Source organism: Canis lupus, chromosome 16, assembly GCF_048164855.1.
Source record: "Canis lupus baileyi chromosome 16, mCanLup2.hap1, whole genome shotgun sequence".
Classification (NCBI taxonomy): Eukaryota; Metazoa; Chordata; class Mammalia; order Carnivora; family Canidae; genus Canis; species Canis lupus.
Genome location: NC_132853.1, coordinates 55,802,037 through 55,815,296, shown reverse-complemented (window position 1 = coordinate 55,815,296; position 13,260 = coordinate 55,802,037). Strand labels below are relative to the sequence as shown.

The window sequence follows — 13,260 nt, the reverse complement described above, 5'->3', positions numbered from 1 at the left end:
TCTTGAACCTTGCCAGATAGGAGTAGGCTTCTCTCTCCTCTGAGCTTTCTGCAGCCTCTTCACAGGTTCCAAATACAACTTGTTGCCAACACTGGGGACTCTGGGGCTTATAAATTGCCTCCTGGTTCTATTAACACTATGTCCCATCCTGGCAGGAATGACCTTGTGAGTGGGTTTGATTTTAGGAGTACAAAAAGATTTTTATTGCTCCTCACAGGTCAGCTAATAGGGCATTTGTCCAGGTGCCAAAAACATCCTTTGGGTTTTGAATGCCATCCATACGTTTTCAGCGATGGTCATAAGCAAGCAGATGCCTCTAGAAAGAACTTGGGTTTTTATCCCTCAACAGTGAAAGGAGAGGGCGAAAATAGAACAGCTTTCTTTTTGTGCTCTTCCTGAGCTGCGACTGATCCTGCTTCCCCACTGAGACAGTCTTAGCTAGCAATAGCAACCCACCTGGGAGAAGTAAATTCCAAGCTGACCTCAGTCCTGACCTTCTTAGAGTAAGCAGGAGAGAGGAAGTGGGTCAGGATCTCTTTAAAAGGCCGTGTGCTCCACTGTTTTAAGTCCTGACACCTCCCTAGCCATTTGTCCTTCCTCAATAATTTTCCTGTTTTGGCTTATCTCTTGGCACCCACTGCCCAGCCGTTCTCCAGTCCGGCCAGAGCAGCATGAGCAGCAAGCATGCAGGAGGAGGGTGGGCTCACCTTGCTCAGTCATCTGCCGCTGCTCACAAATCCGCAGCACTTTGAGAGCTTTCTGCTCAGTGCTCAGGGGGATCCGCTCAATGTGCAGCTCCAAGGAAACTCGGCCCAACTCAGGGCAGTAGTCAAAGTAGTCCACTCCCAGCTGCCACAGGCTGCAAACATCCAAGGACAGGAGCGACTGATGAGCCCATGTGCTGCCCTAGAGCTTGGGGACTGGCACCAAGATGACTCCTCCCCTGGACCCGTTGCCTTCAGGGAACCAGACAGGGGAGAGCACAATCCAAGACCCAGTGGTACATCCATGCTGAAAAGCACCTCATATCCTTGGGGCTTTCCTACCTGTGATGAGCAAACAGTCCTGAGGCATATTCCAGCAGGAGGAACTCTCTCATGTTAGATCCAAAGCTGAAAGAAAACATAACAGGAGACCCAAACCCCTGGCCTGCTCCATTCAGGGCCCTCCCACAGCCCAACCCAAGGGCAGGCATGGCCGCCACACACTTACTACAGGTTGTGCGACTGGAGGAGCTTGCAGTGATCCAGCAGGTCTGTCAGATGGGCCACAAACCACCAGTTGCTCAGAGCAATACTACAGATTCAAACACCAGGGCAAGAAGGAGAGTCAGGGTGACTATATGGCCCATGTGAGCCTGCATATCCTTTGCATAAAAGGATGGGAGGGACAATAACAAGTGAAAATATGTCTGGAAGCACACAGCTATGTGCTATGTGGGGACGGACAGTGGATACTCAGAAGGATGGTAAGCCCTCAAAGTGGAAGCCAACAATCTAGATCTCTGGAAAATGTCACAGTGAAAATAAAATTCAGGGATCCAATCACATGCAGAGAATGTGGATACAAAATAATGTGTAAAAAAAAAACCAAACAAACAGATAGGCTTAATAAACACAGAGAACAAACTGGTGGTTATCAGACAGAGGGAGGTAGGGGACTGGAGAACTACGTGAAAAGGTACAAACTTCCAGTTATGAGTGATTTATGCAAATGAAAAGTATAGCTATGCTAACTTTATGTGGTAACGCATGGTAACTGCACTTCTGGTGGTGAACGTTTTGTGATGTACAGAATTGTCAAATGTAGTAAACCTGAAACTAACACATCAAAAATACAGAAATCAACAAAAGACTAAGAGACTGGTAGTTTTTGATGCTTGAGGAAACATGGACTTCAAAGCAATATATTTGCAGCTGGCTTCACTATTAATGCTTCTCATTGTACAGCTTTTGATTAATATACTTTATGAATAGGACTATATATATACATATATATACATGATACTTTTAAAAACCATCTTTTGTTTAGGTTTCTATTAGTACTTTGTATAAAGAAATTTTGTTCAATTACAAGATTTATAATTTTATCGTATATGTACTCTGGCCACAATGAAGGTGAAGTCCTCTCCCAAACCACACGTTTAATCAAAACCTAGAAGTTCCTGGGGCCCTTGTTAAAAGTGAAGGTTTCTAGGGCCCTCTAAAGGTCTGATTAAGTAAATGCCTTGGAAATCACTGTTTTACATCATCAGTTGTTTGAAAACACCCTGCATCATGCTCTATAGAGTATTCCAATGCACTTACTGTATGTACATACATCATTTCTGGTTATATTACTCATTTGTTACTTGGCATAGGCCTTTCTCTTTGTATATAATGCTTGACTTTTTTTTTTTAAGTTTTTATTTATTTGAGAGAGAGAGAGTAGTAGAGAGCATGAGTGAGGAGGAGAGGGAGAAGCAGCAGGCTCCTCACCAAGCAGATCTTATTTATTGGGACTCCTGTCTAAAAGAACAAGGTCAGAAAGGAACACAGAATTACAAAATTAGCAAAGCCATAGCTAAAGGAGAACTTGGATCAAGGAAGTACTCTTTGAAAACTTGAGCATGATAGGACTTTGTGTAGCACATAATTTATAGAACTCTTAGTATTGAAGGATTGTGGAAATATAAAAAAATACAAGAAAAGGTATTTTTGAAAATTGCCAAAAACGGGATCCCTGAGTGGCTCTCCGGTTTAGCGTCTGCCTTCGGCCCAGGGTGTGATCCTGAAGACCCAGGATCGAGTCCCATTCGGGCTCCCTGCATGGAGCCTGCTTCTCCCTCTGCCTGTGTCTACCTCTCTCGTTCTCTCTGTGTCTCTCATGAATAAATAAAGTCTTTTTAAAAAAAAAGAATATTGGAAAATATTACTTTTTTTTTAAAGATTTTATTTTAGGGCGCAAGTGCACGTGAAGGTGGAGAGGGACAGAATCTCAAGCAGACTCCTCACTCAGCACAGAGCCCAATGCAGGGCTTGATCCCATGACCCTGAAATCATGACCTGAGTTGAAACCAAGAAACAAGAGCATTCCCTAATGGTGGAATCCTGGAACAGATGGAATATTTGAGGATCCATAGCCCTAAGAACAAGGCGTAAGTTTTGAACATTTGTCCAGTAATTCAGTGTAAACCAATCTCTATTCTTTTTAGATCATGAAAGCAGAAGTTTTTACCTTAATGCATGATTATACCTTGAAACTATCTATCTTGATAGTCTGCTTCCAGTTTACTTACATTTGATTTTGTTATAGAAAGTAATCATTAAAACTCCACTTTCCTAAGAGTAAAAGACAAACACACTGGGGCACCTGGGTGCCCCAGTTAAGCATCCCAGTCATGATTTTGGCTCATCATGATCTCAGGGTCATGGACTGAGCCCTGCATCAGGCTCCATGCTCTGTGGGGAGTCTGCTTGAGATTCTTTCCCTCTCCCCCCCTTGTACACCCCCTCAAAATGCACACACAGTCCTCTCTTGTTCTCTAAAATAAATCTTTAAAAAAGTAACCAAGGGGTACCTGGGTGGCTCAGTCGGTTAAGCATCTTCCTTTGGCTCAGGTCATGATCCCGGGGTCCTGGGATCCAGCCCCACATATAGTTCCCTACTCAGTGGGGTGTCTGCTTCCCCCTTCTCCTCTTTACTCATGCTCTCTGCTGCTGGCTCTCTCTCAAATAAATAAAATTCCCCCAACTTGTGCTCCCCCTCACGTGTTCTCTCAGATAAATTCTTAAAAAAAAAAAAAGATTCCATGGGGATCCTTGGGTGGCTCAGCAGTTTAGCACCTGCCTTCGGCCCAGGGCGTGATCCTGGAGTCCTGGGATCGAGTCCCGCATCGGGCTCCCTGCATGGAGCCTGCTTCTCCCTTTGCCTGTGTCTCTGCCTCTCTCTCTCTCAATCTGTGTCTCTCATGAATAAATAAATAAAATCTTAAAAAAGATTCCTTTGACTAGTGCTCTATAAATATAAAAATCAGCAAATCTGAAATTGAGGTTAACACATAACTAATCCCTACTAAACTGCTTCCTGACCACCATGGATATGGTTTATCCACACTGCAAATTGGTTCAAATCCAGTCCTGCTACTAAGTGACTGGCTAATTATTCTTTTAACTTTAGCTTGAATGCCAAAGTGGAGGAATTATGATGGTCAGTACAGCGCTTTGAGACACCGAAGCTATCTTTAGAAACTGAAGTTATGAAAAATTCAAAAGTAACAGCTGAAATCAAGAGTAGCCGGTCCCATGGAATACCTGGGTGGCTCGGTTAAGCATCCCACTCCTGATCTGGGCTCGTCATATCTCAGGGTTGTGGGATCAAGCCCCTATCAGGCTCCAAACTCAGCAAGGAGTCTGCTTGAGATTCTCCTTCTTCCTCCCTTACTTCTGCTCTAATGCACTCGCATTCTTTCTCTAAATTAATAAAAACTAAAAAAAAAAAAAAAAAAAAAAAAAAAGGCTGGTCCTAAGGTCGAATATTAAATAAGGTGAATAAACCTACAAAATATAAATACAAGATATCTCCCCATATCTGTATGTACACAGATACACTGTGTACATACATATATGTGTCTGTAGGTACACAATTACATGCACAGTCCACCCCTCTAGAATAAGCTACATATAGAAAATGAATCGAGAATAGTTATTTATTTATTTATTTATTTATTTTTAATTTTTATTTATTTATGATAGTCACAGAGAGAAAGAGGCAGAGACACAGGCAGAGGGAGAAGCAGGCTCCATGCACCGGGAGCCCGACGTGGGATTCGATCCCGGGTCTCCAGGATTGCGCCCTGGGCCAAAGGCAGGTGCCAAACTGCTGCGCCACCCAGGGATCCAGAGAATAGTTATTTAAACAGAGGATTGGAGGAGGCAGGGAGCCTGCCACAGGAAAACAAGGAAAAGGAGCCCTCCTGAAATAGGGGCAATAGTCAGTGTAAAGGCTCTGGAGTAGAAAGTCTTGTTTTTACTTCAAAATGAAGCCCATGTGATTCAAACTTCAAGGTAAGCAGAGGCCAGCTCACTTAGGGCCTTGTGATGGGAAGCCACTGGGTCAGAAAGCAGGAAAACCTGGTTTAACACTGAGAAGACTGGCAAATCAAAACCACAATGAAATATCAGCTCACACCTGTCACAATGGCTAAAATCAACACAAGAAACAACAGATCAGTTGGCAAGGATGTGGAGAAAGGGGAGCCCTGTGCGCAGTTGGTGGAAATACGAACTGGTGGAAAACACTATGGATGTTTCTCAAAAACTTAAAAGTATGGATGCCTGAGTGGCTCAGCAGTTAAGCGTCTGCCTTCAGCTCAGGGCGTAATCCTTGGATCAAGTCCCACATCTGGCTCCTTGCATGGAGCCTGCTTCTCCCTCTGTCTCTCTGTCTCTCATGAATAAATAAAATCTTAAAAAAAACCCTTAAAGGTAGAGGGGGTGTCTGGCTCAGTCAGTAGACTGTGTGACTCGTGATCTTGGGGTCACAAGTTCAAGCCATACATGGGTATAGAGCTTACTTTTTAAAAAAGTTAAAAATACAACTATTCCATGACCCAGCAATTGCACTACTAGGTATTTACCCAAAAGATACAAAAATAGTAATTCAAAGGGGTACGTGTACTCCAATGTTTATTGCAGAATTATCTACAATAGCCAAAAGATGGCAAGTGCCCAAATGTCCATCGACTGATGAATGGATAAAGATGTGGTACATATATACAATGGAATAATGGAATAAGAGTCACAAAAAAAGAATGAAATCTTTCCATTTGTAACAACAAGGATGGAGCTAAACAGTACTGTGCTAAGTGCAATCAATCAACCAGAGAAAGTGAAATACCATTTGATTTCACTCATGTGTAATTTATTTATTTATTTTTAAAGATTTTATTTATTTATTCATAGACACAGAGAGAGAGAGGCAGAGACACAGGCAGAGGGAGAAGCAGGCTCTACCCAGGGAGCCCGAAGCAGGACTCGATCCCAGGTCTCCAGGATCACACCCCAGGCTGCAGGCAGCACCAAACCGCTACGCCACCAAGGCTGCCCCCCCCTTTAAAGATTTTATTTAGTACTCGTGTGTAATTTAAAAAACAAAACAGGGGTGCCTGGGTGGCTCAGCGGTTGAGCATCTGCCTTTGGCTCAGGTTGTAATCCCAGGAGTCCTGGGATCAGGTCCTGCATCGGGGTCCTTGCGGGGAGCCTGCTTCTTCCTATGCCTGTGTCTCTGCCTCCCTCTTTCTCTGTGTCTCTAATGAATAAATTAAAAATCTTTAAAAAAATAATAAATAAAAGATAAAAAAATAAAGAACAAACCAAGGCACCTGGCTGGCTCAATTGGTAGAGCTTGAGACTCTTGATCTCAGTTTTGAGTGAGGGGCCCCACAATGGGTATAGAGATTACTTCAAAATAAAATCTTAAATAAAACAAATGAGCAAAGGGGGAGAAAAAAGGAGTGAAAGAGACAAACCAAGAAAGAGACTCTTAATGAGAGTGAATAAGCTGCTAGTTACCAGAGAGGAGATGGATGGGGAGGTGGGAGAAATAAGTGATGAAGATTTCTTTTTTAAGACTTTATTTATTCTTGAGAGACAGAGGGAGGTAGAGAACCGGCAGAGAGAAGCAAGCTCGATCCCAGGACTCTGGGATCATGACCTGAGCCAAAGGCAAACGCTCAAACACTGAGCCACCGAGGTGTCCTTAAGTGATGAGGATTAAGGAGGGCATTGTTGGGCAGCCCAGGTGGCTCAGCGGTTTAGCGCTGCCTTCAGCCCAAGGACCTGATCCTGGAGACCAAGGATCGAGTCCCACATCAGGTTCCCTGCATGGAGCCTGCTTCTCCCTCTGCCTGTGTCTCTGACTCTCCTGTGCTCTCTCTCCGTGTCTCTCATGAATAAATAAATAAAATCCTTAAAAAAAAAAAAAAAAGGCACTTGTGATGAGCAATGGGTGATGTATGGAAGGTTTAATCACTATACTGCACACCTGAAATTAATATTACATTGTATGTTAACTAACTGGAATTTATTTTCTTTTTTTAAAGATTTTATTTATTCATAGAGACAGAGAGAGAGAGAGGGGCAGAGACACAGGCAGAGGGAAAAGCGGACTCCATACAGGAAGCCTGACATGGGACCCGATCCAGGGTCTCCAGGATCACACCCCAAGGCTGCAGACAGCACTAAACTGCTGCGCCACTGGGGCTGCCCAACTAACTGGAATTTAAATAAAAACTTAAAAAAAAAAACCAAAAATGTGGGATGCCTGGTGGCTCAGTATAAGCGTCTGCCTTTGGCTCAGGTCATGATTCCAGGATCCCGGGATTGAGTCCCACATCGGGTTCCCCACAGGGAGCCTGCTTCTCCCTCTGCCTATGTCTCTGCCTCTCTCTGGGATTCTCTCATGAATAAAGAAACTCTAAAGAAAACAAGGAGTGCCTGGGTGTCTCATTCAGTGGAGCATCTGACTCTAGATTTTAGCTGAGATCCCGATTTCAGGGTCATGGGATTAAACACATGATTGGGCTCCATGCTTAGCACAGTCTGCTTGTCCCTCTCCCCCTGCTCCCCAACTTATCTCTCTTAAACAAAACCTGGAGGGCAGCCCCGTGGCGCAGCAGTTTTAGCACTGCCTGCAGCCCAGAGCATGATCCTGGAGATCCAGGATCGAGTCCCACGTCAGGCTCCCTTCATGGAGTCTGCTTCTCCCTCTGCCTGTGTCTCTGCCTCTCTCTCTCTCTCTCTCTTCTCCTCTGTGTCTTCATGAATAAATAAATGAAACCTTAAAAAAAAAAAAAAAAAACCGAAAACCTTGAAAAAAAAAAAAAGACTGAAAAGAATGCTCAAACTGTTCTGTGCAAACAATGTAGAGATATGGTTAGTGACAAAGCCAATCATGGGTTACTTGCAATAGTCTGGGCTATTAATAATGGTGGCTGGGCTATGGTGGCAGCTGAGGAGGGAATGAGAAGAAGCTGGAGAGAATTTTGAAGTTGAGCTAATATAGGACTTCTTGATGGCCTGTTAATGCTTAAGAGCTCAGCAAACAGTATGGACTTTAGCAAATGACTTTGGATCCAAATAACCACAGTGCCTTTGCCTTTGAGAACTAACAATGTGACTTTACCAGCAATCACTGCTCTCATTTGTAAAATAGGCATGAAAAAAGCTACTACCTCAAAAGTCTGTTCAAAGATACACTGAAATAATCCGTAAAAGTTCTTAGTCTAATAAATGTTAACTAGTATCACCATTACTGTAATTATTATTTTTAAAATTTTATTTATTTATTCATTCATTCATTCATTCATTCATTCCCGAGAGAGACACACAGAGACGCAGGGAGCCTGACGTGGGACTCGATCCGGGGTCTCCAGAATCATGCCCTGGTCTGAAGGCAGGTGCTAAACCGCTGAGCCACCTGGGCTGCCCACCATTATTGTAATTATTAACCATTTTCTACATGGGTGATTTTTATTAGTCTTAGGACTGGTCTCCCAGCTACCAGCCCTGCTGTTCTCCATACTCTTCAGATTGCTCCTTCTCAAATACAAATTTCACAGCATTAACCTACTCAAAATCCTCAGGGGCTCCCCATTTGGATTTAATCAAAACTACTGAGTACAGTGTATCTATTTGGTTCTTTTTTTTTTTTTTTTTTTTAAATTTTTTATTTATTTATGATAGTCACAGAGAGAGAGAGGCAGAGACACAGGCAGAGGGAGAAGCAGGCTCCATGCACCGGGAGCCCGACGTGGGACTCGATCCCGGGTCTCCAGGATCGCGCCCTGGGCCAAAGGCAGGCGCCAAACCGCTGCGCCACCCAGGGATCCCTCTATTTGGTTCTTGATAATCTGACTCCTTTCTGATCTTTGTCACTTCAACCCCTTACTTAGTCTTTGGTTCTAAGAGATGTGTGCAGACGTGTGCAGTTCCTTCAGCAGGTTACAGGCTTTCTTTCCTGCCTGGGTCTTTCCCCATGCTTTTCTCTCTGCCTAAAATGACCTTTTCTGTTCTTTGCTGAGCTTTCTAGGACTCAAGTGAAGCCTCCTTCAATAATTCTTTCCTCACCTTCCAATCTGATATAAAGTCCTCTCTTAAGGGGTTCCACACATCTAGCCTAGGTTATAAATTCAAGAATACAAGGAAAACTGCTATAATCTCAAAGCTTGGCATGGTGTGGGGTATAAAGAATGGGTATGGGGAAATAACAGCTCAGCCCTTGTGAACAGCTGCTGTTACCCAGACTGATGCTCATGGTTCTGGTGAGACAGCCAGCCAGTGGGCCACAGCATGCCTCAGTCTGGCAGCCCTCCAGCATCTTTCCAAGGGGATACAGTAGCTTCCAAGGCTGCAAGACAGTGACCACTGAAGGCAGAGCGCTAATGACACAGTTTGAGTGACCAAGACTGGACAGAGTGCTGAACAAGGCTGCCTTGAACATCCTCCCTGTAGAGCTAAATAAGTCTCAACAACAGATCTGGGAGCTTTATACACATTTAACAGAGAATCCCAAAAGCAATCTCCTGGCCTTATCTCCTCCGTACAGGCCAGGAAAACAGCCTCCTCATTCAAAGATGTTTGAGGAAGGCTTACAGCTCTGGGGTGGCCTCTGCTAAAAAAGAACTGGAGCTGGGGAGACAGCCAGGGTAAGGTGGCTCTGCAGCAACCACTGCCTACCTGAGCTCAGGCAGTTGTGGACCTTCTTCTGCAAATGGTGCATGAGGGTCTGTCTACACACCACTGCAGCCAAGTTATGGGCCAGGCCAAAGGTCCAGCAAGAAGATTCTAGATTAGACAAACATTAAACTGGACTTCTTAGTTTTTGAAGACTAGTTTCCTTCTAGTTCAGTATTTGGGAGGACTTTAAGGGCACCAGAAAGCTGACATCTTGCCCAGCTCCTGGTGAATTCTATGCCAGCTCCCTATTTCCTCTTGCCAGATAGCAAAGAACTGGCTTTTAGAGGACACTATAAAGCAGGGGGAGGAAATGAACACTCAGATTCCAGACTTCTCCTTTCAGCTGTGGGGATAATAGGCAAACCTGTGGCCCTACAGAAGAGGCTGATGAAGTAGGCCTATGCTCTACTTCAGAACCCTTCATTGCCCTTCCTGCCCCAGAGGTCTGGCAGAGTTAACATGGGGATCATCAGGTACCCATTTAGAAATCTCCCTTCTGGCCTCTTTAAAAGGATACCCCTGGGGACACCTGGGTGGCTCAGTGGTTAAGCATCTGCCTTTAACTCAGGACCCAGAATCCTGGGATCAAATCCCGAATCCAGCTCCCCATGGGGAGCCTGCTTCTCCCTCTGCCTATGTCTCTGCCTCTCTTTGTGTGTCTTTCATGAATAAATAAGTCAAATCTTAAAAAAAAAAAAAAAAGATTCCCCTCATTCCCCTTTACAGGCTAGTCATGAACACAGTTGACATCACACCCAAATAAATCAGTAAGACTTCCCTACATCACCAGTCCACTGGCCCAACCCCAGACTTTCCCTGTTTTCCCAGGAACTTTGGGTCTGATTAGATAACTCAAGAAAAATCAAGTGCTCACAGGACCCCAAATCCAATCCTTCCCCATCCAGGACGGCACATTTCTAAAACTCTGCTAATCTGAAGATACTTCAGCCTATCCTCCAATTCTTGAGATAAGGTCCTAGGACTTACAGTATGATACCTCTTTCAGAATAGAGTAGGAAGTAGCTTCCTGATCAGAAAAACCCAAGCTCCAAAATTTACTGGAAACAGAAATACTTTAGACCCTTTCCTGCTCACCAGGCTAGACACAGGCCCAGACTAAGGGGCCGAGAGACTGATCCTTCCTTATGTGTGACTGGCAGGAGGGTGATGCCATTTTCTGCGGCATTCATCAAAGCCCCGCCTCTTCACTGGCACCCTCTCTTTCTTCTACTGTCACTGCAGAGAACAGGGTGCTTTCTCTTTTCATTGTCCTTCCTTCCGGTTCTGCTCAAATCTGATTTGTTCCCAAAAATTCAGATGTGGCTTAGAAAGGAAGTCCTGGTAGAAATAACCCACTGCTGTAACAGACTAAGTATATTTAGGAATGCCCATTACTTTGAATAATAGGCAGAGACAATGACAAAGCCAAATAATGACATGTGTGTGCACCTTTGTAAGTTATTCTCGCTAACTGCTCTGTGCAGATGCCCCCCCCTCCCCACCCTGCAATCAGCCGGATTCTGGAAGTCATCTTTCAGCTCCAGCTACATGTCTGTGAAAAGAATATGAACACAAAACCCAGTTTTCTTTCTCCAAATCTAGCTCTATTTTCTGGAAATCTTGGCTTTCTTCTGGCTCAAACAAGAGGAGCATCGCAGGAAGGGACCCCTTCCCCACTGGCCAGATGTGCTGAGTAAGATCCAGTTGAGGTCAATGAATTCAATACTGAGCAAGGTCGTCTGCTGTAGTTCCCAATGGTCTCCCTTCAGGGAGTCTTCAATGCAGTAGCCACTTGACCAGGCTGCATAAGAAGGGATGCCAAACTGTCTCACTTACTATATATGGAAATTTCTGACACCTTGTACCTTCGATTCATTCTGTCTGACACTCCCATTCCCACCTTGCTGAAGGTCCAATGCACCTACCTGCTTGAGGAGAGGGGTGGTGTGGAACCCCTGCGCTAAACAGACTCAGCCAGAGTGTGACAGCCCACAGGTCACCAGAAAGGGAAACCTGAAAGGGAGACTATTGAGAAGCGCTCTCTCTTAAGGTGGTTTGAATACCCATCAGGTTCCAAGAAATAGGCTTGCTGGGTTTTTCTTGGTTTTAAATATCAAAGTAACCTACTGCAATGTTGTTCAAGTAAACAACCCTGAAACGAAAACTATTATAAACACAGTAGGACTTGAGCCCCAGGAAGGTCCCTAAGCTTGTCTAGAGAGCAGCCATTATCTACCTGCATGTGGCTCAGGAGTGGAGCAGGTCAGTGGAAAGAAAGTTAAGACACCAGTAAGAAGGAATGAGACATTCTAAGAAAGGATGACGGTGATGTTGCAGAACCCCGAGTATACTTAGTGTCCCAAACTGTACCCCTAAAGACAGCCAAGGGTGGTGGCACAGCAGGTCCTACCTGCACTCCTTGATCACTTGGTGGATGTCAAACTCAAAGGCGGCCAGCAAGATGTTGTCCAGGGGTTCTGGGCTGCTCTCACCTCCCAGAAACAGGTCAAGGCTGGACTGTGGAAAGGTGGTGACGGAACTGGAACTCAATTCCCAGATGGAAAGAGAGACTCAAGGGGGCAGGCAGGGCTGCTGTGTAGGGAACCCTGGAGAAGGGCAATGGGGTCCTTCAAAAATGGGGCACCTGGCTGGCTCAGTTGGAAGAATGTGCAACTCTTGATCTCTAGGGTCATGAGTTTGAGCCCCATGTTGGGGGCAGAGGTTACTATAAAAATAAAAGATGGGGGAAGCAAAGGAAAGACCTTTCCTGTTCTTCAGGGAGGTTCAACTCAAAGAGGTCGCACACTGAAAATGACCTAGCCCCCAGGATTCCTATTACCCACCACCATCCCTTGGAGTTCAGGCTCACCTGGGCATAAAGGTGCAGGTCAATGGGTTTTACTGTGGGATGAGAATACAGGAGCCGGGTCACTAGGAAATGATACCAGTTATTCAGAAGCTCCTTTTGCTCCAACAAGGCGGCTTCATCTCCTAGCAAGATCTAAGGAAAGAGACATCTTCTCTCAGTTCCAGAGCCAACTTCTCTGTTAACTCTCTTGACCTTGGGCACTAGGTGGCTCAGTTGGTTAAGTGCCTGCCTTTGGCTCAGGTCATGATCCTGGAGTCCTGGGAATGACCCCTACATTGGGCTCTCTGCTCAGCAAAAAGCCTGCTTCTCCCTCTCTCTGGCTCATTATCTCTCTCTCTCTCAACTAAATAAAATTAAAAGAAACCAGAAACACCCCCCCTGATCTCAATAAGAACACCTGGTCTGAAAGCTCTCTCTTTCCTGGCAGAGCTGATGGACAGCCTGTCCAAAGAGGACTGTGTTCCTGTTGTTGTTGTGTTGGATGTCACAGCTCCAACCTGGACCCCAACGTGGACTTCCTTCCCACTGACCTTGCAGAGAGACTCCAGGTGAGGGCTGGCAGCAAATGTGCTGTCCTGGAGGTGACGCTCACATTCCTCATGCCAATGCTGCCACTTCAGCTCCAGCTCTGTCAGTGTCTGGGTGTTACCAGGCTAAGGGGAGAGACACAGTGAG

The 13,260-nt window shown here is 45.0% G+C and overlaps 1 protein-coding gene across 6 annotated transcripts in view; it reads right to left on the bottom strand.

Moving 5' to 3' along the window:
• The window catches only part of NUP85 (nucleoporin 85), a 46,886-nt gene that overhangs the window by 2,624 nt on the left and 31,002 nt on the right, over nucleotides 1–13,260 (bottom strand). For all 6 annotated transcript variants that reach the window (XM_072781517.1, XM_072781521.1, XM_072781520.1 and 3 more), the window contains 6 exons: nucleotides 13,116–13,238; nucleotides 12,586–12,717; nucleotides 12,127–12,233; nucleotides 1,213–1,296; nucleotides 1,047–1,112; nucleotides 708–859 (listed from right to left, as the gene is read on the bottom strand). In XM_072781517.1, coding sequence (XP_072637618.1) covers nucleotides 708–859; nucleotides 1,047–1,112; nucleotides 1,213–1,296; nucleotides 12,127–12,233; nucleotides 12,586–12,717; nucleotides 13,116–13,238 — 664 coding nt within the window. The remainder of the gene's footprint in view (nucleotides 1–707; nucleotides 860–1,046; nucleotides 1,113–1,212; nucleotides 1,297–12,126; nucleotides 12,234–12,585; nucleotides 12,718–13,115; nucleotides 13,239–13,260) is intronic.